Raw genomic sequence first — 24,877 nt, 5'->3', positions numbered from 1 at the left:
GGAGAGGGAGAGAGATGAGCCTTCTCTTCTCCAAGGGAGATAGGGCCGAACTTGGAGAAGCCAGGAAGTGCAGGGGACCCAGCAGCCTCTTCCGGGAGGCTCAGGCTTGGTGTCTTGCAGCCACCCCTCTATTTGAGACTCCTTGGCAGGACCTGGGTGAGAGTCTGACCCATGTGGGCTCCCAAAGCTCCCAGCCTTTCTTGGGTTAACCAAGCAGCCTGAAAACGGTGATGTCACTCAGCCAAATGCTGCTGGCTATACTTGCAAAGCCTTATCATGGAGAATTTGAACATATATAGAGGTAGGCAGAATAGCCTGGTGAACTCAGGGACCCACTGCTCTGTGGCCTGATCTGCCCCTCCACACCCCCCACTCATTTTTGAAACAAATTCTAGCATCCTATTCTTTGATCTATAAGCATTTTGGAGTGTATGGCAACACCATGATTATATCTGCGACACATGTCCATTGTGTTTAAATTTTTGGTTGTCTCATTTTTTTAAAATATATATTATTGATTTCAGAAAGGAAGGGAAAGGGAGATAGATCTATGTTGAAAGAGAATCATCAATCAGCTGCCTCCTGCACGCCCCCTACTGGGGATTGAGCCTGCAACCCGGGCACGTCCCCTTGACTGGAATTGAACCCAGGACCCTTCAGTCCGAAGGCTGACACTCTATCCATTGAGCCAAACTGGCTAGGGCAGCGGTCGTCAACCGGTGGTCCATGGACCACGGGTGGTCCGTGAGGTCCGAAAGGTTGGCGACCGCTGGGCTAGGGTGTCTCAGTTTTTTATAGTAGTTTGAATTAGGATCCAAATAAGGCCCACACAGTGCAATTAGTTGGTGTCTTTTCTTTTTTTTTAAAAAAAATAGTCTTTTTTTTTTTTTATATTCCAATTTTTTAAAATTTTTATTTTTAATTGATTTTAGAGAGGGAGTGATACATCAATACATCCATCAGTTATCTCCGCCAGGAGCCCAGTATGTGCCCTGACCGGGAATCAAACCTGAGACCTTCCAGTCTGTGGACGACACTCCAACCAACAGCCTCACCAGCAGGGCAGTTGGTGTCTTTTAGAGCTCTGTTGGCGTATGGACTTCCCTTTCATCTTTTTCTCCGTGTGCACTTTGTTGAAGAAACAGGCTTGACAGTCCCTGGGGTTGGGTTGTGTCTCTGCGTCACCTCCATGCATCATCCAACATATCCCTCTGGCCTCTGTTTCCTATAGATTGATAGTTGGGTTCAGAGCTGCATTGCGTGGCGAGTCATATTTCAAGTGCTCTGGAGCCAGGTGGCTACTGTGTTGGAAAGGTCAGCGCAAAGATGGGATGTTCGTTACCACAGAAAGTTCTAGATGTGACAGCGCTGCTGCTCCAGGTGTGGTCTGTCGATCAGTTAGTTTCAGGTGTGGGTGATTTTGGCCGACCATTTCTCAGGTATTGTGGCCGCTAATGTTGGCCAGGGGCCCTTCCTGGGTTTTGTGTACTGTCTTGTGCATGTTTTGTGTCTGGGTCTAGGCTAGGAACAGGGACTCAATTGGTTTGCTGATTAAAATTTTGGGGACCTTAGGATCATCTGTTGGCTGGGAGCACTCAGAGCCTCACTCTTCCCTACCTGTACCCCTAAATGACAGGAGAGTGTCGGGGAGGCTCAGCCCCTGTTGTCTGCACAGGATATGTGTGAGGTAAGGTGAGCAACTCCTGGACTTGGTCTGGCCTGATGTGTGTGTGTAACATGTTAGACTTCAGGTGCCACATGTGATGCTGTCTTAAGGGCTGGCTCAGTAACAGAGGGTTCCTCCTATGAGCCCTGGGCATGACTGCTGTGTGCCAGCCCTGTGCCAGGGGTCTTCAGGACCCACCTTTTTGAGGCTCAGTTATGAGGGAGCCATTGTTAAATCATGGACAGATCATGGGGGGGACCACTTTGGAGTGTCTGCCTACAATGTCCCCCAGTGTAAGTGACATTGAAGTCTTCACAGAAATCATGTAGGGGCTGGTGAGAGTATCAGCCTGACAGAGTCTCAGATGGAGGGGTGGGAGGTGGGGCCTTTACTGAGCGAGCAGGTGGGGCGGCATTGAAGGATCTAGGAGGAAAGTGGCATGGTTGGCATCTTCTAGAAAGAACACTGGCTGCTGTGTGGAGGTAGATGTACTAGGAGGATCCGTGTGTCCTGCACACTCTGCTGGTCTCACCCTCACATTTCCTGAGCTGTACATGATAGTTGGCACTTGGGAATTCAGACTGTAAATGTGTGTGTAATGTTAGTTTCCGGATGAGACACAGAACGCAGATTTGCCAAAACTGGGAACAGGAGGGCACACACCTCCTACACGTGGTCCCCTGAATGGGGACCAGGTTGGAGAAAATGTTCAAGTCATCTATTTGATGAGGGACTTGTAGCCAGAATATATAAAAAAAACCTTTGTAACTCAATGCAAAAAAAGACATATGACCCGATTAAAAAATGGGAAAACTGACATATCTCTAAAAAAGATATACAAGTGACCAATCAGCACATTAATAGATGCTCAATGTTTAGCTTTCAGGGAAATGCAAGTCAAACCCCAGTGATAACATCCACTGGGATGACTAACACCAAAAAGACAGACAATAACAAGTATTGATGAGGATGTGGAGAAATTGGAAACTTCTTCCACTGCTGGTGGGGATGTAGAATGGGGAAGTCCTTTGGAAAACAGTTGGGCAGTTCCTCAGGAGAGTAAACATAGAGGTACCATAGGTCCTAGCAGTTTTGCTTCCAGGTATCTGTACACGGGGAGTGAAACGTACGTCCACACAAAAACTCGTATGGGAATCGAACCTGAGACCTTCCAGTCTACGGACGAGACCTTCCCGTGTGGCTCAGTTGGTTGGGCGTCGTTCCATGCACCAAAGGTTGCTGGTTCAATTCCCTGTCAGGGCACATGCCCCGGTAGGGGTGTGCAGGAGGCAGCTGATCAATGTTAATGCTCTCACACATTGATGTTTCTCTCTTCTCCCTTCCTCTGTTTCTACAAATCAATAAACTATTCTTTGAAAAAACAAAAAACACGTGTATACAATTGTTCACAGCAACATTATTCTTAGTAGCCAAAGGTGGAAACAACCCAAGTATCCCATCAGATGAATGAACAGAATGTAGTCTGTTCATACAGTGGAATATTACTCAGCCTTAAAAAGGACTGGAATACTGACACATGCTATAATCATAGAGGAATCTTGAAACCTTGATGCTGAGTGAAAGAAGCCAGACACAAAAGGTCACATATCGAATAATTCCACTGATATGAAATGTCCAGGGTGGCCAAATCCATGGAGGCAGAAAGCAGACTAATGTTGTCTAAGCTAGGGTGGGGGATGAGGGTAGGGGAGATGATGGTCACAGAGTGTGGTGATGAAAATGTTCTAGAAGTAGATAGTGGTGATGGTTGCACAGCCTTGAGAATATGCCAGACCACTGAATTTATACTTTAGAAGGCTGAACTTTATAGTATGTGAATTATGTCTAAATTAAAAGACAAATCTCTGAAGAAAATACCCAGCACAGCCTGGTCCTATCCCTTTAAAGTTGCCAAGTGCTGGGCTCTGTATTAGACCCTTTCTGACCTTTATCTCATGGTGTCTCACGGTGCTATGGGGGTGGAACCACTCTTGGTCCCATGTTACAGACCAGGACACTGGTCTCTTGGAGGTTGAGTCACTTCCTGGGGTCACGTGACTGGTGTGTTGTGGCAGAGAGGTGATTTCATCAGCGTGCTTTGGGGCATATCCCCACAACTGCATGCAGAGGCCTGGGGTACAGCACCAGCCACCTGGCTTATAAATCAGAGAGAGGTAGCAGTGGGGTGTCCCTGAGTGGGACCAAGTGGGCTCTGGACTCAGGCCCCCGCTGCTTGCCTGGCCCTGCCCTTCCCACCAACTCCTCCTCAGACCTCCCTCTGCCGTCCCTGTTCTGTTCTAGTCCTTTCCACCGACTTCCTGTTTGGTTTTAGGGGGGAGGCATGAGAGCCCAGGAGTAGGGAATTCAGGCCCTGGGTCAAACCTGGTTCGTATCCCAGCTCCTATACTTCCGGTGTGACCTTCGCCAAGTCATTCAGCCTCTCTGAGTTTGTTTTCTCACCTGGGAAATGGGTACCATGAGTGGATACATCTCACGGGCTTATGGGGCCTCAGAAGTAAAAGTGTACGGCCACCCACAGGAGTCAGTTGCTGATGGGCCCAGTAATTGAACTGTTGCCAGAGTGGCCTCTTCCATCTGTTCCTCTCCATGTTCTCAGAGCCCATTATTGTATCCTAAGCACTGGCCACCAGGAGATGGGTCCCTAGGACCTTCCCTGCTGCAAAGCAGACAGAACTCAAAAGCCTGAGTAGATGCATATGTGTCCATGACTTTGTTGCTCAGACCAAATGCCTCAGCAGATAGGAGAAACACAGATAAGGCTGAACAGGCAGACTCCTCTACACCCCTCAGCACTCAGGCTGAGAGACCACATCCAGGAGCCTGGTCTGACCCTGGAAGTGCCTTCAACGCAGAGCCACACAGCTAGTGGGATTCGTCATGCCTAGACCCAGCACATTCCTCTTGTGTTTTTATCTCAGTTTTAAGCCTTTGTTTTTGATGCATTTAGGTGGGGATATGTAAAACAGTGAAGTTATGAGGCATGAATAGAGTGCTATGAACTCCCTTGCGCACCTTGTTCTTGACGTAGAACCCACATGCATGTAAGCTGCCCAGTGTCCCCCGGCACATCGGCTCTGCTGCCCCTCAGCTGTCACATGCACACCCTGTGATTTCACTCGGGGAGCTAACTTGTTATGCAGGTGCTTTAAGGGAAGGTGCGCCTGGCTGTCCCCCAATCCCAGACTCAGTTTCCTTTTCCCAGTTCTCTGCAGGCTTGGCCTGCAGTCCATGCCTCCACCCCCCTTCCCTAAAGCCAGGGCATCTCCTGGTGGACTTCCTGTTAGGACCTCTTTGTCCTCTCTTCCAAAGCCATGCCTGGGGCCACCATCATGTGACAACTGGCTGGGCTAGTTGGTATGCCAGATGTGGTCCTACCCTCAACCCCTCTCAGCTGCCCCTATGCCGGTTGGGTAGGGAGTGTGGAGAGAGACCCTGGCTGGGTTTGGTTTCCAGTGAAGAAGCCATTTTGGATGGAGAGGCACATTTTCCTTTCTGGAACATTGTGTGGTGGCAGTGCCACAGTGAGAACCCAGTGGGCCCAGCCTGCTGAGCACTCTGGAATGAAAACATCCCGTTTCCCTGCCACTGTCTGGGGTGGTGCGGTGTCTGGGCTCTCGGCACACCGGGGCCTGGCCCTGCCTGCCGGGTGTCTGCGTCTCCAGCTGGCCAAGGCGGCAGAGGCGCTGCCAAGTGAAAGGCAGCTGGAAAATGCAGCTCATGTCCTTTTTCCCCGGAACACCTCGTTCTTTATGGTTTGGCAGCCATCTCCGTCAAGGGGCCCAGTGATGCCCAGCTGCTGATGTCAGGGAGGAGACTGCATTTGGGGGCCAAGGTGGGCGGAGCTCTTTCTCTTCCTGAGGAGCCTGTGGGCCCAGGCCTGACAAAGTGTAGTGCTCCCAAGGTTAGCAGCCCCCATGCCCGGAGGCATGGCGCCCGCTCCTGTATCCGGGGGCCACTCTGGAAAGGGCTTTGTACCAAGGCAGAGCAGAGCCAGCTTTTCCTTCTAGTCGAGATGGGGAATGAGGGCCAGGCTCAGGGCGAGGCTAACGGCACTGGAGGCTCCAGGGTCGCGCGCCTCCAAACGGCTCTGTGGCCCTGGCTTCAGGCCGCATCATGCCATTGGCTGTGCCCAGCAGCTGAGTGGGTGGTGGGATGCCGGCCATGCTGGCCTGATGCTTCTGCCCCTGTGCCGGCCCCCGGGCCAGGTTGGGAGAGCCCCGGCTGCCTTCTTCATTCTGCAGATTCTGAGGAAATGATGGTGGGTGAGGGTGGTGGCTTCCCTGAGCCTCAGCATTCTCATCTGTAAAGGGATGGTGCGGCCCCTGCTCTGGCTGGCTGTGACCGGCGAGCGGTAGAGGGACATGCCTGGGGGGCACCCAGGTGCTGGTTCTTTTCCTCTCCTTAACTTGGAAGGGGGATCCCAGCTCCCTAGCTGCAGGTGGAAGCGTGAGCTGGGCCCCTCTCCTGGGCAGGCCTCCCTCTTTCCCAGCCCCTGGCCCCCACAGTACCCTGACAGTGGCTGATCTCCAAATGCACCTCCTCAGGGCTGGGCTGTGTGGAGGACACCCCACAGCTTCATCTGCCTGTGGTCCCGGGGGGATCCTAGCCAGTCGGTGTTACTGTACCAGACACCCATGGCTCATCCTGGTGACAACTTAGTAATAGGATGGCAAAGCTCCTTGAGGGAGCCCCACAGAACACCCTGTGAAATGGGCACCGCCTGCTGTTCCATGCCCTGGGGCTGAGAGGCTGTGGCAGGCTCTCACTCTGGCCTTTCCCTCTAGTTTTCAAGGCTGAGACACCCCCCCCCCCCCTTGCTGATTCCCCGGGCCCTGGTTTAGAGCCAGGTGGGGGCTTGGGCACAGAGCCAATGTGGGTCTGCCCCTTCTCCCTGGCAGGCCTGCCTCCTGCCCACCTCCCCAGCTCATCCTCTCTGCATGTTTTTCTTCAAATCGGCTCTCTCTCTTAAACTTGAATTCATTAAAAGTCATCATTTCCGGCCCTGGACGCCAGCCCCACTCTCCACAAATAGAAGGGAATGAAAACAAAATGAGGTTGTTAGACTCAAACTGGAGCAGGACTGGGCTCCTGACTGCCTGTACCCAGTGCTACAGGACACATTACTGAGTGACAAGGTGGCAAGTGGGTGGCTCTACCTGGCCTGAGGGCTGAGGTGGGGGCAGGGTCCCCTGAGGGGCCAGGACCAGCACTGTGGCCTGGCTTCCAGGGACTGTGTGAGGCGTTCCCCTTGCTGGGCGGAGCCTGTGGCACCTCCAGGGAGAGGACAGGCTGGCCCAGCAAGACCCACTGACACTGTATTTCCAGGAGCTCTGAGGGTTCAGGTTGGAGGGTGCCTTTTTCTGCTACCGCTGTGCTGTCCTGTCCTGTCGGAGGGAGGAGGCAGCTGCTGGCTTGGGAGGAGCAGGTTACATAACATGTGCAGGCGGCCCTTCTGGAGCCCATTCCCCTCAAGCCCTGTATCCAGCACAGCGGCCAGCACTGGGGTGGGGGTGCTGGGCTGGGGCCTGGCACTCACCCCCGCCACTGACCACATGTGTCTGGAATGTGCAGATGTTTCCTTGGGGGCTCTGACTGGCCCCCAGACCTCGCCCGGCATCTGGACTGGGGAGCTCTAGACTGGAGAGCAATCCCCTCCTTGGCCGAGGAGAAAACTTAGGCAGCTCTGGGCTGCAGGGCAGCTTCCCAGCTTGTCTGGGGCTTTATTTCCTCAGCTCTCAGAGGGACTGCCCTTGGAGCCACCCAGGGGACACTCCAGCCCTGCTGTCACAGCAACCTCTCTCCTTGGCCTTCACCTTTACACTCAAAGTCCCTTTCCATCTCTTTCTGCTCTGGTCCTGGGACTCCCTCCCCTCCTCCTCCCCTCCCCTCTCTCCCCCACCCCATCCACACTGCAGGGCTTGGGATGTGAGCAGGGACAGAGCCCTGTGTGGGTAGGGCAGGGGAAGCTGCCTTTGCCCATTGGATTGGGAGGGCCTTCAGCCCCTTCTGCTGGGCACCTCCAGCTTGGTGGTGGAAGCAGGGGTCCCCCCTTCCCTCACTCTACCCTCTCTCTTGCTTGGAGCAGGAAAGATCAGAGCCAGAGGCACAGGGTTGTGCTATTGGGTGCTCAAGCCCTGAAGACAAGGATGCAGGCCCAGGGAAGCTAATGGTCTTCCCCTTGAGAATGTCTGATTTAGAAGGCAGGGGGAGTTGGGACCACCCCTGTGCTGGGACAGACTGGGCTCCCCGGTGACTGCTGGGAAGCTGTTTGGGGAAGAGAAGGAGGGCCCAGATGCATGGGGTAGACCAGGGATCTTCCCTTCTTCTCCATCACACGTGCCTGTCTCGGAGCGGGAGAGGGGACAGCAGAAGGAATGGGCTGGGAGTGAGAGTCCCCATCTCTGTGGGATTCGTGTTCAGTGTTGCAGGCAGTGGGGGCCCCTCCCATCCCTATCCCTGGTGCCTAGGGAGGTGACACATGTCCTGTGCTATTGTGGGTGTGTGCCTGTTCCCAGGTCACTCCCCCCCGCTCCCCAAGCTGGCCTAATCTCTCCAACCTTGGCATCCCTGGAAGTTGCTGGCTTGGGGTTTGCAGGGACCTGGGATGGTCCAGCTCGCTCAGAGGGTGGGCCTGCTTGGCCTGGTGTCTCTCAGGGTGCTGTCCAGCCAGGCTGCTGGCTCTGCTCCCATGGGTCTGGCTCTGCTGTCTCTGCCCACTGTGTGGGCTCCTATAGGCAGCTCCGTAGACCTGCTGTGTCCTGTTGCTTCCCCCTCCCATGTCGTTTCCCCCACTTTTTCAGGACTGTGGGGCAACTGAGTGTGGGACAGGGAGTCAGATTGCGATGACATCACCTGGGGGTGCAGAGGAAGCTGAGGGGCTGGAGAGGGGATGGGGCTGGCCCGACGCCTTGGCGTTCCCCCAGAACAGTGATGGCAAAAGCAGATGGAGATGTGGAAAGTGGCTGTTCAGGGCCTCGGGGCTGTGGGGCTGGGTGAGGACTCTACCCATGTTCCCTTCCAACGATTCTCCTTTTAGTGACCCTCCCGCATGACCCCTCCAGCGACCTCCACTCCAGTGTTTTCTCTGCTCCCACCCTTCCCGGTGTACACTGAGCACAGAAATGGGTAGTGCTGCCCACTGTGCCCCCTGGAAGAAAGTACATGCCCCCTCCATGTCTCCCAGACCCACTTTTTTTTTTTCTTTCTTTTTTTTTTTTTTACAGAGAGGAAGGGAGAGGGATAGAGAGTTAGAAACATCGATGAGAGAGAAACATCGATCAGCTGCCTCCTGCACACCTCCTACTGGGGATGTGCCCGCAACCAAGGTACATGCCCTTGACCGGAATCGAACCCGGGACCCTTCGGTCCGCAGGCCGACGCTCTATCCACTGAGCCAAACCCGTCAGGGCTCCCAGACCCACTTTTTAAAAAATATTTTTTTTATTGATTTTAGAGAGGGGAAAGGAGAGGAAAAGAGAGAGATAGAAACATCAATGATGAGAGAGAATCATTGATTGGCTGCCTCCTGCACGGCCCCTACTGGGGATCAAGCCCGCAACCAGGGCATGTGCCCTTGACCGGAATCGAACCCGGGACCCTTCAGTCCTCAGGCTGACATTCTATCCCCTGAGCCAAACTGGGTAGGGCCCAGACCCACTTTTGAGCATGTATCTCGGCTTACCTGATGGCAGCTGCCAGACTGAAAGGAAAAAGCCTCCTCCCACCCCCATGTCAGAGGGAAGGGGGAAGCTGGGTTCAGATGGGGAGAGCAGAGGTGACCCTGCCAGAGGCCCCATCCCACAAAGGCTTCTGCCCCTGGAGTTCTTGGAACCCACACTCTGGGCATGGGTTCCTGTCCCACAACCCTTGAGGCAAACAGACCTGCATGTGCGAGCACACACTCCCCTTCCAGATGGAGAATCTCAGGTCTCAGTGAGAGTGGTGGGCACCGAGCTAAGAGGCAGGGCGGGGGTCTGACCCTGAGGCCACAGTGCCACTTCTTGGAGTGGAGGAGGCCTGGGTCCTGAACCCCCTGGCTGGAGTGGCTTCTGACTACCCTTGCCCACCCTCTCGCCATCTGCTCCCCCTGTGAAGCCCCCTCTCCTGGCCCTGTGTCCTGCCAGCCCCCGTTCCAGGCCCCCTAGGGCAGCCCGTCTGTCCACTCTGCACCGAAGCTTCCACATCTCGTTTCTCCTACTTGAAGAGCAGAATGAGAGTGTGGAAAATCTAGGGTACCTGCCTGCTCTTGAGAATGGCTTTGTTACTCTGCACCCCTTCCAGCGCTTTCTTTAGATCTCAGTTTGAACATTTGGGGACGGGCTGGGGGCGGGGGGAGGCTGCAGTTTGCACCTGTGTTTCTCGTGCCTTTGTGTGCTGATGGGCTTAGGGCTCTCAAACTAAATCCTGTCTCGTGTCCCCGGGGAGGGGCAGACAACGTCTGGGCCTCTCACTGTGTGTGGCTACACTGGTTCCCGAAGCAGCAGGCTCTCAGGGTGCGGGGTGGCATGGCTGCATGAGCTGGCACCTGCACTGCTATTCGACCTTCTTGCTGGGAGGAGAGCCTTGCCAGGTTAGGTGTCCTGGCATCCTGCCTGGTTGGGCCACTTGGTCAGAGCAGTGGTGGGGCCGCTGTGGGTCCTCCTGGTGGAAGCCCCGTTCCTGTCTGGTCCCAGCAGGAGCTCTGACCCACCAATGCCTCCCCCGCCCTGTGGGACCCCTGTCTAGGTTTGCAGAGGCTCCACCGCTGGGAGGACCTGCCTGCTTTTCTGCCGGCCTGGCCCTTTTGACCGTGTTTGACGTTTCTCTCACAGCCCCTCTTGCTCTCTGGAGGACCGTGTTCTTGCTCACTTGCTGCCTGTACCCTCTGACTGAGGCTGCCCACCCCTGGCAGGCTGAGGCCAGTGTCAGTGGAGCTCTTCATGTCCATGTGCTGCCTGCTCATCGAGTCCCTGGACGGCTACTGCGCTTTGCAGAGAGAGACAGACACACACACACACCAGGCTCCCAGTGTTAGCTGACTGCATCTGTAGTTCAAATCCCCACACCCCCTTAGTGGAAGCCACAGGGGGACTGGGCCAAGCTCCCTACATTGGTCACTCAAAGGCCAGTGGTGCCCCCCAAACTCCCTAGGTAGCCCCCTGACTATGTTAGGATCCAGGACAGTGGGAGCAGCCTGGCTGAGACCCAGCCTTCAGCCCCTGTCCTTGGTAGGTGGCCAGCATTCAAATATTCGTTGCCATGAGGCTCCGTGTCGCCAGCAGGTCTCCAGGGAGGAGAGCAGTGGTCAGAGGGAGGAGCAGTGGTCAGAGGCTGGGTGGGGGTCATTTCCTGAGCCTGGTTCCAGAGGTGGTCCTGGTTGTTGTGAGCTGAGCAGGTAGGCTGTGCCAGGCATCCTAGTCTGCCAAGCCCTGGGACCTTGTCTTCCCCTCACCCCATGACCTTGGGGCCTGTGTGTGTGGAGGCCAGAGGCCTGGGCTGATACTCGGCTCCAGGAGGACCTTGTTTCACACCAGCCTGTTCTCACTAAGCTCCTGTTGTGTTCAGAGCAGGTTGGAGAAAGCAGAGCCAGAGGATGACTGATAGGAGCTGGGCTTCGGGACACTCGCCCACCCCAGGCTGCATGGGAGCTTGGATAGGAGGGCCCGTGGTGGCGGGGCCAGGGCCAGGGATGGGGGTAGGATGGGGGAGGCTTTGTGTTGTAGGATCTGGGTTGACAGGCCTGGAGGAGGCATCAATGGACCCCAGTCTCTGCATGGCTGTGTGGTCACTGATGGGAAGACAGGGTTGGTGAGAGGGGTTCTGAGACATCAGAGGGCAGAGGCTTATGGGTAGGAGGTCCAGGCCTCATTTATTTGGAGACCATGGTCTGGGGTACACAGACCTGTGGGAGCCTGGGGACAGGATGAGGAGGATAGGGTGGTTAGGTGACTGGGGGTGTCTAAGTGGTCCGTGAGTCCCCGTCCCAGGAGATAGATGGGCAGAGCGACTGTGATCTCCCCCTCTGGGCTGGGAGGGAAAGTGGGGTTATTGGCTAAGTCCTTGTTGTGTCAGTCCCGTCTTTCTTTGCACAGATTCTTGTGGGGTCACAGTGTGTTTCAGGAGATTCCCTTGCTCTCCTCTGTCAGTTCATCCACTCCTACGCAGGTAGCATAGTTTAACATAGGGTCAACCCATGTCTCACCTTTCCTTGATGGTTCTTGCCCAATTATGCTTCTCACTGAATCTGTATCTTGACTGTGTGGGGTCATGTTATCGAGGTCATGTTAACCTTGAGGTTTAATAGGGGCTGTTACCATCACTATGGTGCTGGGTCATCCACTAGGGCCCTATCCCTATTCATCTGGACTTTGTGCCCCACTGTGTCTCAGGGACATTCAGAGGCCTCCCCAGTGGCAGCAGCTGGCCCCTGTGTGGAGGGGGGTGAAGTCTGCCCTCCATGGTGTGGGATGGCCTTGCTGGGCCAACGGGAAGGGGACTGGGCAGGGCCTTGGATCTGCAGGAGAGGGGGCAGGGCATGGATGGAGCTTGAGGGGCCCCAGGCCTCTCCTGCCTTCGTTTCCCCAGCTGAGGGTTCATTCCGATTCTCCATTCTGGCCCTCGGGATAGGGAACTTGGGGGTGGGGTACTGGGGAGCTTCCAGGACGGCCTCGGGGTGGCCTGGTGTCCTGCCCGGGGATCCAGTGCTGACCTGTGGCCGCTTTGTTTCCCAGAGATGTCTCCCACAACCTGCTCCGGGCGCTGGATGTTGGGCTCCTGGCGAATCTCTCAGCGCTGACCGAGTTGTGAGTGTCCGCTTTGGCTCAGCTGTGGAATTCCACAGGGTGGGCAGGTGGCGGCAGCTTGTCACCACTGTGGTTATGGGGGCATCCCTCAGAACCTCCCGAATCCCCCCTTTCTTTCAGGGACATAAGCAACAACAAGATTTCTACATTAGAAGAAGGAACATTTGCTAATTTATTTAATTTAAGTGAAATGTAAGTTGCATTTTAAAATATATATATTTTTATTGATTACAGAGAGGAAGGGAGAGGGAGAGAGATAGAAGCATCAGTGATGAGAGAGAATCATTGATTGGCTGCCTCCTGCATGCTCCCCCACTGGGGATCGAGCTTGCAACACAGGCATGTGCTCTTACTGGGAATTGAACTGTGACCTTCTGGTTCATAGGTCGACGCTCAACCCACTGAGCAACACCGGCTGGGCTACGTTGTATTGTTTTTATTTTCTATTTATTTTTTTGTTAATCACCCAAGGATATTTTTCCATTGATTTTTTTAGAGAGAGTGGAAGTGGGGGGCGGGGTGGGGAAGAGAAAGGAATACTGATGGCTTGCCTCCTGCATGAGCCTGGATCAGAACTGATGATCAAGCCTGCAATCCAGGTACATGCCCTTGACCGGAATTGAACCTGGACCCTTCAGTCCGAGGGCCAACACTCTATCCACTGAGCCAAACCGGCTAGGGCTAAGTTGTATTATTTTTGATGGGTGTCAGTGGCTTGGCCCATGGCCCCCCAACAACACCCTGCCCTCCTGGCCTGGCCTTCCTACTTGCTTCCTAGTTTGAGACCAGACTCTGAGAGGCTTTTTGTTCACTTGCTGGGGGTTGGGGGGCTGACCTCCCTGAGATAAGGACAGCCTAGACCCTTCCTTCCTCAAGGCCAGGCCTGGTCCCCTGTACCTGCCCCACCACACACTGAGTGCCTGGCCCTGCTCCTCCCACAGAAACCTGAGTGGGAACCCGTTGGAGTGTGACTGTGGCCTAGCTTGGCTGCCGCGCTGGGTAGAGGAGCAGCGGGTTCATGTGGTGCAGCCAGAGGCAGCCACTTGTGCGGGGCCTGGCCCCCTGGCTGGCCTACCCCTCCTTCGAGTCCCCTTGTCTGACAGTGGCTGTGGTGAGTGTGGGCAGGGCCAGCTTCGTTTCTTGTGGTACAGCCCCTCCAAGCAGGGACTCTGCAGGTGCTCGGGTCTCCAGCCTGGATGGTAGATGGGGACCTGGGGAACAGGGCTGAGACAGACTAACTGGGTCAGGAAGGCCCTCTGACCAGGGTGTGGGCAGGATGGGGGAAGACCAGCAGTGGGGTGGGGTGGGGTGGGGTGATCTGGGATCTGGAGTGGGGCCTGAGAGGCAGCCATCTGCCCCTTTCAGGTGAGAAGTATGTTGCCTGCCTCCCCAACAACAGCTCGGGTGCCATGGTGCTGGTGGCCTTCTCAGTTGCTCATGAGGGTCCACTGGTGCCCGAGGCCTGCAGTGCCTTCTGCTTCTCCACCGGCCAGGACCTTGCGGCCCTCTCAGAGCAGGGCCACTGCCTGTGCGGGGCTGCCCATCCCCCCAACACCTCCTCCACCTGCCTGCCCTTCTGCTCCAGCTCCCCACAGCCCCCTGCCCCTGCCTGTGGGGGCCCCACCATCCTCCAGAATGTCTTCCCTGCCTCCCCAGGGGCTGCCTTGGTGGGGCCCCAAGGACCCCTGGCCTCTGGCCAGCCAGCAGCCTTCCATGTCACTGCCTTGCTGCCTGTCAGCTCCACACGCTGGGACTTTGGTGACAGCTCCCCTGAGGTGGACATTGCTGGTCCTGCCAGCGTTCACCACTATGTGCTGCCTGGGCGCTATCACGTGACAGCAGTGCTGGCCCTGGGGGCTGGCTCAGCCCAACTGAGGACAGAGGTGCAGGTGGAGGCGGCTCCCGCTGCCCTAGAGCTCATGTGTCCGGCCTCGGTGCACAGTGATGAGACCCTTGAGCTCAGCATCCGAAATCGTGGTGGCTCAGGCCTTGAAGCTACCTATACCATCATGGCCCTGGGCGAGGAGCCAGTCCAAGGTGGGTGCCTCCCTGGGCCTGGATCCCCACTCCTGTTTTTCACCCCAGGGTCAGGGGTGGATGGGGCAGAGGCCCAGGTGGGCACACATTAATGCCCCATCTCTCTCCCTTCCGGCCCCCAGTGGTGCATCCGCTATGTCCGTCTGACACTGAGATCTTCCCTGGTAACGGACACTGCTATCGCCTGGTAGCAGAGAAGACAGCCTGGCTGCAGGCACAGGAGCAGTGCCAGGCCTGGGCTGGGGCCGCCCTGGCCATGGTGGACAGTCCCGCCGTCCAGCACTTCCTGGTTTCCCGGGTCACCAGGTACCTGAACCCAGCCCTGAGAGGCTGGGAGGTTGGGGTGGCGAGGCTGAACACTGGTGGGGACAGAGCCTGAGACAGTCAGGAGGACAGTGAGAGTGGCTGGAGAGGCCTCGGTACCAGCCAAGATCCCCATGGGGGCCAGATCCCCACCTCCTGGGTTCCCCGGTGGGAAGAGCCTAGTTAGACAGTGAAATCATGTCCTGGACATCCTCAGTGTACAGAAGGGGAAATCAGTTGAGGGCCGGAGTGGTCAGACCCATGCCCAAGGTCACTGGTTAATATGCTTAGCCCCAGTCCCTGGCTCTGACTACAGCTCCTCATTTTTCTCTCTCTCTGTCTATCCCTGTCCCTCTGCTTGTCCCTGTGTCTGTCCCTGTCCCTATCCCTCTGCCTGTTTCTGTGTGTATCTCTAGCTATGTGTCTACAATTCTTGCCCCTAAGAGGGTCTTCCTACCTTGACAGAGCTATGGAGAATATCCCTTTGGGAACTGATATGTGGGTGTCATGGTCCCCAAATGCCGTACCCTGGGCCTCCCCACAGGACATAGTGCTGGTCTGATTGAGGCAAACTCCTCTGGCTGGGCCCCTAGCCCCATGGTGAGGGTGGCTGGATGGGAATTACTATGGGCCTTACTCTCCAGGTCATGTCTCTGAGCCTCGGTTTCCCCATCTGGATAGTAGGGGCAGGGCTCACCTGAGGGACTGCTATGAGAAGCCTGCCCCTAGAGAGGATGAATGGAGGGGCACTTGTCTTTGGGGAGCCCCCTGAGTCCCCGCCCTCCCCATCATCTGCAGGGGCCTGGACGTGTGGATCGGCTTCTCGGCTGTGGAGGGCGCTCAGGCAGGCCCGCTGTCTCGGGGTGAGGCCTTCAGCCTAGAGAGCTGCCAGAACTGGCTACCTGGGGAGCCACATCCCGCTACTGCAGAGCGCTGTGTGCGGCTTGGGCCTGCTGGGCAGTGCAACACAGACCTGTGCTCGGCACCACACAGCTACGTCTGTGAGCTGCGGCCTGGAGGTGTGCTGGGGCTGCTAGGGGGTTGGGGAGTGCCTTCTGCCCTGGGCCAGGGCAGCTACTCTCCAAAACAGTCTCCTGGCCCCAGAGCTCCTCCTGCCCTTGGCCAGGACAGTGCCCCCTCCTCCACCCAGGCTCCTTTCTTAGCCAGTCAGTGTTCATTAGGTGTTTGCTGAGCACCTGCTGTCGTCCTGGGCTGGGTGTGCACTGGAGGAAACAAAGATAGAGGAAGCTGGGGGGGTGGGTGGGGGCTGCTGCCAGGTGGCTCAGTCCTGCCCTGGCCCCTTTCACTCTCCTCTTTGGCCTGGGACCAGTACCTCATTGCACACATGCCACCCCAGGCCCCGTGAGGGATGCGGAGAACTTCCTCCTGGGGGCGCCCAGCGGAGACCTGCAGGGACCACTGAGCCCCCTGGCACAGCAAGAGGCCCTCTCTGCCCCCCGGGAGCCCATCGAGGTAGGCCAGCCAAGATCTTGCTCCCGGACACAGATCACCCTTATTGTGTGTCTCTTTAAAAAACAAGCTGCTTTTTTAAGGGTCTTTTTAAATTTCCTATGTGCCCAGTAGAGATGGTTTAGAACAGCGGTCGCCAACCCTTCAGACCTCACAGACCATCAGTGGTCCGCGGACCACCGGTTGGCGACCGCTGGTTTAGAAAACCCGCTGTTGCGCAGGGAGGAGAAGCCCCTGGCCTGGTATGCAGGAGAGTTCTGAGCTCCTATGCCTTTTCTCTCTGTGTCTGTGGATTAAAAAAAAACACACCATGGTGGGGTCCTGCTGCTCACAGGTGCTTTGACATGACTTTTCCTCCCTAGCAAAGCATGTGGGGGGCCTCATAAAGCCCCATGTCGTGGCCCCTTCCCTTCTTGGCTGGTGGAGGCTACAGGCCAGGGTTTGTGGAGCTGAGCATGCCAAATTCCCCTCCTACCTGCACCTGCCCCCTGCACCTCCCCGCAACCCCCCTCCGTCCTTATCCCTTTCCACTTCACCAGGTGATGGTGTTCCCTGGCCTGGGCCTGAGCCGTGAAGCCTTCCTCACCACTGCCGAGTTTGGAACCCAAGAGCTCGGCCGGCCTGCCCAGATGAGGCTACAGGTGTACCGACCCATGGGAGGAGCAGGTGGGACCCTGTCCTGGAGGTGGGAGTTGGGGGGCTTGGGTAGCCTCTGTGCGTTGTCATGTCTACTGGTCTCTTGACCACTGGACTGGTCTCCAGCCTCAAGGTGGACAGAATGGTGTCCACAGGGACCACTCGTGCTGGGCTCCCAAGGACAGATTGGATAGGGCTTGCCTGGGTGGCGGGTTCTCCCGGCTCAGTCAGCTGGCCCCGTGTTGGGAAGGGGAGGGGAATGCTGGTAGAGGCCGGGAGTACTTCATGGCAGGGCCTCAGGTAGTAGTGGACATCCCTGACTGGAACTCCCCGTAAATCACGTCCTGTGATACCCTTCCTCTCCTCACAGGGCTCTCAGCAAACAGCAGCGAGCCTGAGAGAAGGTCCCTGGAGAACAGGACTGAGCTGGCTCCTGACTGTACACCAGAAGGTGTCTGGTGCCCCAGATCCAACATCTGCCTGCCACTGGACACCCCCTGCGACCCTCAGGCCAACGGGTCCACGGCAGGGCCGGGGCTCCCAGGGGCCTCCTACACACTGTGGAGGGAGTTCCTCTTCTCTGTGCCTGCGGGGCCCCCTGCCCAGTACTCGGTGGGTGTCACTGGCCTGGGTGCCATCTGCCTCCCCCTCAGCCACCTGAAGTCTGGGTCTCCCCATTAAACATAGACAATATGCAGATTCTTCCACACAGTCCACGGCCCCCCCTGCCCACCCCCGGCCTTGTCAGAGCCCTTGTTCATCTCCCAGCACAAGAAGCTCCCGCCCCAGGACCGTTACACTTTCTGTGCCTTCTAAGGAGGACTCTAAACCTCTTGGCTTGGCCTTTTCCTTCCTCTTCTTCAAGTCTTGGCTGCAGTGTCCCTCAGAGGTCCCTCCCCTGTCTGGGAAGCCCCACTCTGCCTGCATTCTCTCTGTCTTGCCTTGTGCATGTTCTGTTTGTCTGAGGCTGTCCCTTCTGTCCCCACCATGAGTGCCTGGGGCCCCTGTGAAGCCCGGTAGAGTGTGAGTGACTGATGAGTGTTGAGATCCATGTGGAGGAGTGACTCCAGGTTACCTGTGAAGGTCCTACCTACCTGTTGGAGCCCTGGCCCAGTGTTCTCTGCAGGCCCCTGAGCAGAGGTGGCCCACTGTGAGGCCCTGACACAGCCACACCTCCCTCTCCTGTAGGTCGCCTTCCGTGGCCAGGATGGCCCCCTGCTCCCTGGTGACCTCATAGGCTTCCAGCATGATGCCGGCCCGGGCGCCCTCCTGCGCTGTACCCCAGCACTCAGCCACCCTGGCCCTGAGGCCCCATATTTCTCTACTAATGCCTCGGCCTGGCTGGGCTGCCTGCCTACCCAGCTAGAGGCCAGCCGGGCTGGCCAGGCCTGTGCCCTGCGGCTGCTCACTGCCACGGAACGGCTCACCCCCCTGCTGGGCCTCAGGCCTAACCCGGGGCTGAGGCGGCCGGGACGCTATGAGGTCCGGGCCTCAGTAGGCAACAGCGTGTCTAGGTGGAACCTGTCCTGCAGCTTCGATGTGCTCTCCTCAGTGGCCGGGCTTCGAGTGGTCCACCCCACCCCCCATGATGGCCTCCTCTACATGTCCACCAATGGCTCGGCCTTGGTGCTCCAGGTAGACTCCGGTGCCAATGCCACAGCCACGGTGCGCTGGCCCGGGGGCAACATCAGTGCGCCCTTCGAGGCCACCTGCCCTGATTCAGTGGCTGCCCTGGTGCCAAGCTGTGCCCATGAGGCCAACAACACCCTGTTCTCAGTGTTGGCACTACCGAGACTCGATGAGGGCGAGCATGCAGTGGAGGTTGTGGTGGAGAACAGCGCCAGCCGGGCCAACCTCAGCCTGTGGGTGAAGGTGGAGGAGCCCATCTGCGGCCTCCGAGCCATGCCCAGCCCCGAGGCCCGCGTGCTGCAGGGCGTCCTGGTGGTGAGTGTTGCCAGCAGGTCTGTACGGCCTCTCCTGAGATAAGGTGCCCGGGCAAAGAGTGGCCTCTCCCCGATGATGAAAGACCTTGGTTGGTTAATGGGCAGGTCCTGTTAGGTGGCCATTTATTCCTAAATTACTGAAAAGTCACTGCTGGAACAGTGGCTCTTAAAAACGTTTCTTGCACCCTCACATTTCAAGAAACAAATTGTGAAACTCTTCACACACTCTGACCTCGCTGACCCTGGGTGTGTTTTCAGGCCCCAAGCACTTTGTGAGAAGGGGTCTGATGCCACCTGGCCACATCAAGGCCTCTCTGGGAAGGGGCTGTCCCGGGGCCTGGGGTGCCCACCTGGACAAGGCAGCCACCAGCTCTGCACCTTTGCACAGGGACTTGGGAAGGGCGGTTTCTGACAGTCCTGCCACTGTATAGTTGTGTCCCCCAGCTTCCCAGTCACACCTGTTCTGTCAGGTGACGCAGGTAAATATCTGGGCATGAGACGCATTGAGACTCACATGCCTTCCCAAATGGCAGTGTGCTGTTCAACTAAGGGGCTGGAGCAGGAGCCCTGGAAGGGATGTGCAGGTTCAGGGATGACAGGTGGGGAACTGAGGTACAGAGAGGTCAAGGTGTGACTAAACCCAAGCTCAGCCCCATACCGTGTGGCTCTTTAGGCGAGGGTGAGCCCTGAGGCCCTCCTCCTACCCCTTCTCCCCGACAGTGTCTTCAAGTCCTGCCCCAGGAAGCCCCACAGGGAGGTGTGTCCGGGACGGTAGACGTGGGCTGGGGGCAGAGTTGGTCCTCCAAGACCCTGTGCTGGGGCAGGGTCACCGTGGGCTGACGCTGTGCCCTTTCCTCAGAGGTACAGCCCGGTGGTGGAGGCCGGCTCCGACGTGGTCTTCCGCTGGACCATCGATGACAAGCAGTCGTTGACTTTTCACAACGTGGTCTTCAACGTCATCTACCAGAGCGCTGCGGTCTTCAAGCTCTCGGTGGGTGGAGGGAGCAGGAAAGGCTGCGGGTGGGCGGATGACTGGTGCTCGCCCTTGCCTTCTGTTTCTGTTCCGCGTTGCTCCTGACCACCCTGTGGTCGCTGGGGGTGAGTGCAGAGTGGGGCTTTGCCCACTCTGCCTTGAGGCCTGCTGGCTACCTGAACACCACCACCTGTCTCCACAGCTCACAGCCACCAACCATGTGAGCAATGTCACTGTGAACTACAACGTCACCGTGGAGCGGATGCATAAGATGCGGGGCCTGCGGGTGTCTGCAGTGCCACCTGTGCTGCCCCCCAATGCCACGCTGGTGCTGGCGGCTGATGTGCTAGTGGACTCGGCCGTGGAGGTGGCCTTTCTGTGAGTGCACTGGGCCCAGCAGGTAGCAGGGGTGGCAGGTTCTCTCAGCACCCCTTCCCCAGTCCCCTCCTCATCTGTCAGGAGGTGATGGGTACATAGGATCTAGGAGGGGGTGGGAGCTGCAGCAGGGCTGGGTGGTACCCTGAACGAAGGTACAAGAACAGTGACTGTAGCCAGGCGAGCGGCCAGCCTGTCCCACTCATCCTCCCAGATGCTCACTGCCTGCCTGCTGCCCCGGCAGGTGGACCTTCGGGGATGGGGAGCAGGTGATCGGCCAGTTCAAGCCTCCATACGACGAGTCCTTCCAGGTCCCCGACCCCATGGTGGCCCAGGTGCTGGTGGAACACAACACCACTCACACCTACACCATCCCAGGTGAGGGCGGGCCCACAGCCCTGCTGGCCCCCACTGGGCAAGCCCTGCTTCACTAGTAGCTTGGGGTGATGGCCCAGGGCCTTACTAGGGTGAAAGAGGGGTGCCTAGGGGTGAGGGGTGGACTAGGTCACTGAACCCTGTGAATTGAATTTCCTGATAGGAAACTAGACCCTCCTATGTCCTTCGCTGAGCCTTTTTTTGGAGAGAAGGGGTGGAGGGTTACTGTTTAGTTACTTTTAAAATTCCAGAATCCTCATACACAGAATGCAAAGTAAATAGCAGGGTTCCCACAGTCCTTGCTTTGCGCTGGCTCACTCTCTTAACCTCAGTGAAGTCTTACTTAGAGACATTCTGTTCCTCATCCCAGCTCTGCTGTAGCGCTGTGTCTTGCTCTGTGCTGATGGCACCCTACACACACCTCTCTGAGGACCCCTGGGGTGGGACCCCAGGGTGTTCTTTCTGTTTTGACCATGGCCCTACTCTGCCCTTCTAAGAGGTTCCTGCGCACAGCAGCCTCTCAGGGTTAGGGAGGGATTGTGCTAACAGGCGGCATAGTGGCCACTGCACCGTTCCCACTCCGGGCCTGTCCCCCAGGTGAGTACAATTTGACCCTGCTCGTGTCCAACGCCTTCGAGAACTTGACGCAGCTGGTGCCTGTGAGTGTGCGTGCCATTCTGCCTGCCGTGGCTGTGGCTGTGGGCAGCCCTGTCCTGGTGGCTGGCCGGCCCATCACCTTCTCCCCACACCCACTGCCCTCGCCTGGGAGCATCCTGTACACGTGGGACTTTGGGGATGGCTCCCCAGCCATGGTACATCACCAGCCAATGGTCAACCACATCTACACCTCGAGGGGTACGTACCACATCTGCCTAGAGGCCAACAACACAGTGAGCAGCACAATGGCATGCACTGATGTCCGCGTCTTTGAAGAGCTCCGTGGCCTGAGTGTGAGCCTGAGCTCAGCTGTGGAGCAGGGCACGCCGGTGGTGGTCAGCGCCGCCCTGGAGTCGGGCGACAATGTCACGTGGACTTTTGACATGGGGGATGGCACGGTGCTCACGGGACCGGAGGCCGCAGTGGAGCATGTGTACTTGCAGGCTCGGAACTACACAGTGACCGTGGGCGTGTCTAGCCCCGCTGGCCACCTAGCCCAGAGCCTGCCCGTGCGGGTCTTTGTCCTGGAGGTGTTGTGGATTGACCCTGTGGCCTGCATACCAGTGCAACCGCAGGCCCGGCTCACGGCCCACGTCACGGGGGACCCTGCCCACTATGTCTTCGACTGGACCTTTGGGGATGGCTCCTCCAACACGACCATCTGGGGGGACCCGACTGTGACTCACAACTTCACACAGAGCGGCACGTTTCCCCTGGTGCTCATCTTGTCAAGCCGTGTGAACAAGGCGCATTACTTCACCAGCGTGTGCGTGGAGCCCGAGGTGGGCAACGTCACTCTGCTGCCTGAGAGGCAGTTTGTGCGGCTTGGAGACAAGGCCCAGCTGGTGGCCCACGCCTGGCCCCCGTTCCTCTACCGCTACACCTGGGACTTTGGCACTGAGCATGCACCCTGCGTCGGGGCCCCTGAGGCCACATTCACCTATTGGGATGCAGGCTCCTACCTGGTGACGGTCACCGTGTCCAACAACATCTCGGCTGCCAACGACTCGGCGCTCGTGGAGGTGCAGGAGCCCGTGGAGCTCACGGGCATCAGGGTCAATGGATCCCGTGTGCTGGAGCTGCAGCAGCCTTACCTGTTCTCCACTGTGGGCCACGGGCGCCCTGTCACCTACCTGTGGGAGCTTGGGGACGGCGCACGGCTTGAGGGCCCTTCGGTCACTCACTTCTACACCAGCACAGGCCACTTCACCATCAGGGTGGCCGGCTGGAACGAGGTGAGCCGCGGGGAGGCCCAGCTGAATGTCTCAGTACAGCGGCGTGTGCAGGGGCTCAGTATCAATGCCAGCCGCACAGTGGTGCCCCTGAATGGCAGCGTGAGCTTCAGCACCTCGCTGGAGGCGGGCAGTGATGTGCGCTACTCTTGGGTGCTCTGTGACCGTTGCACACCCATTCCTGGGGGCCCCACTATCTCCTACACCTTTCGCTCTGTGGGCACCTTCAACATCATCGTCACAGCTGAGAATGAGGTGGGCGCTGCCCAGGATAGCATCTTCGTCTACGTCCTGCAACGCATTGAAGGGCTGCAGGTGGCTGGTGGCGGCGGCGGCTGCTGCTTCCCCACCAACAGCACCCTTCAGCTGCAGGCTGTGGTCAGGGATGGCACCAACATCTCCTACGGCTGGACTGCCCAGCGGGACAGCGGCACAGCCCTGGTTGGCAGCGGCAAAACCTTCTCACTCACTGTGCTCGAGGCTGGCACCTACCACGTCCAGCTGCGGGCCACAAACATGCTGGGCAGTGCCTCGACCAACCGCACCGTGGAATTTGTGGAGCCCATAGGGTGGCTGTCTGTGGCTGCCTCCCCGAACCCGGCCCCTGTCAACGTGAGTGTCACCTTCGGCGCCGAGCTGGCTGGTGGCAGTGATGTCATTTACACCTGGTCCCTGGAGGAAGGACTGAGCTGGGAGACCCCAGAGCCATCCACGACCCACACCTTTCCCACTGCCGGCCTGTACCTGGTCACAGTCACGGCCAAGAACCAGCTGGGCTTGGCCAACACCACCACTGAGTTGGCCGTGCAAGTGCCTGTGAGTGGCCTCAGCATCAGGGCCAGTGAGCTGGATGGAAGCTTTGTGATGACTGGCTCCACCGTGCCCTTCTGGGGGCAGGTGGCTTCCGGCACCAACGTCAGCTGGTGCTGGGCTGTGCCAGGTGGCAGCAGACACGGCCAGCACGTCACTGTGGTCTTCCCTGACGCTGGCACCTTCTCTGTTCAGCTCAATGCCTCCAACGCAGTCAGCTGGGTCATCGCCACACACAGCCTCGTGGTGGAGGAGCCTGTTGGGGGCCTGGTGCTGTGGGCCAGCAGCAAGGTGGTGGAGCCTGGGCAGCTGGTCCGCTTTCAGGTCCTGCTAGCCTCTGGTTCAGCCGTCAGCTTCCACCTGCAGGTTGCGGGGGCTGGCCTCGAGCCACTCCCCGGGCCTCACTTTTCCCGCAGCTTCCCCCGGGTTGGGGACTACACAGTGAGCATCCAGGCCGAGAACCATGTGAGCCGGGCGCAGGCGCAGACACGCATCCTGGTCCTGGAGGCCGTGGGTGGGCTCCAGGTGCCCAACTGCTGCGAAGCAGGCATCGCCACAGGCACTGAGAGGAACTTCACGGCCCGAGTGCAGCGGGGGTCTCGTGTTGCCTACGCGTGGTACTTCTCCTTACAGAAGGTCCAGGGGGACTCGCTGGTCATCCTGTCGGGCCGTGAGGTCACCTACACCCCTGTGGCCGCAGGGCTCCTGGAGATCCACGTGCGTGCCTTTAATGAGCTGGGCGGTGTGAACCAAACTCTTGTGGTTGAGGTCCAGGATGTCATCCAGCACGTGGCGCTGCGCAGCAGCCGCTGCTTCACCAACCGCTCGGCCCGGTTCGAGGCTGCCACGAGCCCCAGCCCCCGGCGCGTGGCCTACCACTGGGACTTTGGGGATGGGGCCCCAGCAGAGGACACGGAGGATCCCTGGGCCGACCACTCCTACTTGCAGCCTGGGGACTACCACGTGGAGGTGAATGCCTCCAACCTGGTGAGCTTCTTTGTGGCACAGGCCACAGTGACTGTCCACGTGCTGGCCTGCAGGGAGCCCAAGGTGGACGTGGCCCTGCCCCCTCAGGTGCTGATGCGGCGCTCCCAGCGCAACTACCTGGAGGCCCACATTGACCTGCGCGGTTGTGTCAGCTACCAGACTGAGTACCGCTGGGAGGTGTACCGCGCCACCAGCTGCCAGCGGCCTGGGCGCACAGCCCGTGTGCCCCTGCCTGGCGTGGACATGAGCCGGCCCCAGCTGGTGGTGCCTCGCCTGGTGCTGCCTGTGGGCCACTACTGCTTTGTGTTCGTGGTGTCATTTGGGGACACACCCCTGTCGCAGAGCATCCAGGCCAACGTGACCGTAGCCCCTGAGCGCCTAGTACCCATCGTGGAGGGTGGCTCCTACCGAGTGTGGTCAGACGTGCAGGACCTCGTGCTGGATGGGAGCAAGTCCTACGACCCCAACCTGGAGGATGGCGACCAGACTCCGCTCAGCTTCCACTGGGCCTGTGTGGCCTCCACGCAGGTCAGATTCTCGGCAGGGCCAGAGGAAGGGGCGGCCTTCTGGTCCCCTCAGGTGTCTGCACCAGTGAGCCCAGCAGGGGGAGA

At 58.0% G+C, this 24,877-nt stretch overlaps 1 protein-coding gene across 1 annotated transcript in view; it reads left to right on the top strand.

Moving 5' to 3' along the window:
- The window catches only part of PKD1 (polycystin 1, transient receptor potential channel interacting), a 46,202-nt gene that overhangs the window by 2,739 nt on the left and 18,586 nt on the right, over nucleotides 1-24,877 (top strand). Inside the window, exons 2-15 of the mRNA XM_008146409.3 lie at nucleotides 12,397-12,468; nucleotides 12,589-12,660; nucleotides 13,410-13,579; nucleotides 13,834-14,505; nucleotides 14,628-14,811; nucleotides 15,607-15,827; nucleotides 16,166-16,281; nucleotides 16,818-16,944; nucleotides 17,285-17,526; nucleotides 18,103-18,858; nucleotides 19,717-19,848; nucleotides 20,033-20,208; nucleotides 20,450-20,583; nucleotides 21,178-24,794. Coding sequence (XP_008144631.2) covers nucleotides 12,397-12,468; nucleotides 12,589-12,660; nucleotides 13,410-13,579; nucleotides 13,834-14,505; nucleotides 14,628-14,811; nucleotides 15,607-15,827; nucleotides 16,166-16,281; nucleotides 16,818-16,944; nucleotides 17,285-17,526; nucleotides 18,103-18,858; nucleotides 19,717-19,848; nucleotides 20,033-20,208; nucleotides 20,450-20,583; nucleotides 21,178-24,794 — 6,691 coding nt within the window. The remainder of the gene's footprint in view (nucleotides 1-12,396; nucleotides 12,469-12,588; nucleotides 12,661-13,409; nucleotides 13,580-13,833; nucleotides 14,506-14,627; nucleotides 14,812-15,606; nucleotides 15,828-16,165; nucleotides 16,282-16,817; nucleotides 16,945-17,284; nucleotides 17,527-18,102; nucleotides 18,859-19,716; nucleotides 19,849-20,032; nucleotides 20,209-20,449; nucleotides 20,584-21,177; nucleotides 24,795-24,877) is intronic.

This window comes from Eptesicus fuscus, chromosome 4, assembly GCF_027574615.1.
Source record: "Eptesicus fuscus isolate TK198812 chromosome 4, DD_ASM_mEF_20220401, whole genome shotgun sequence".
Taxonomy (NCBI): domain Eukaryota; kingdom Metazoa; phylum Chordata; class Mammalia; order Chiroptera; family Vespertilionidae; genus Eptesicus; species Eptesicus fuscus.
The sequence above is the reverse complement of the archived record's forward strand: the minus strand, read 5'-3'. Positions and strand labels throughout refer to the sequence as shown.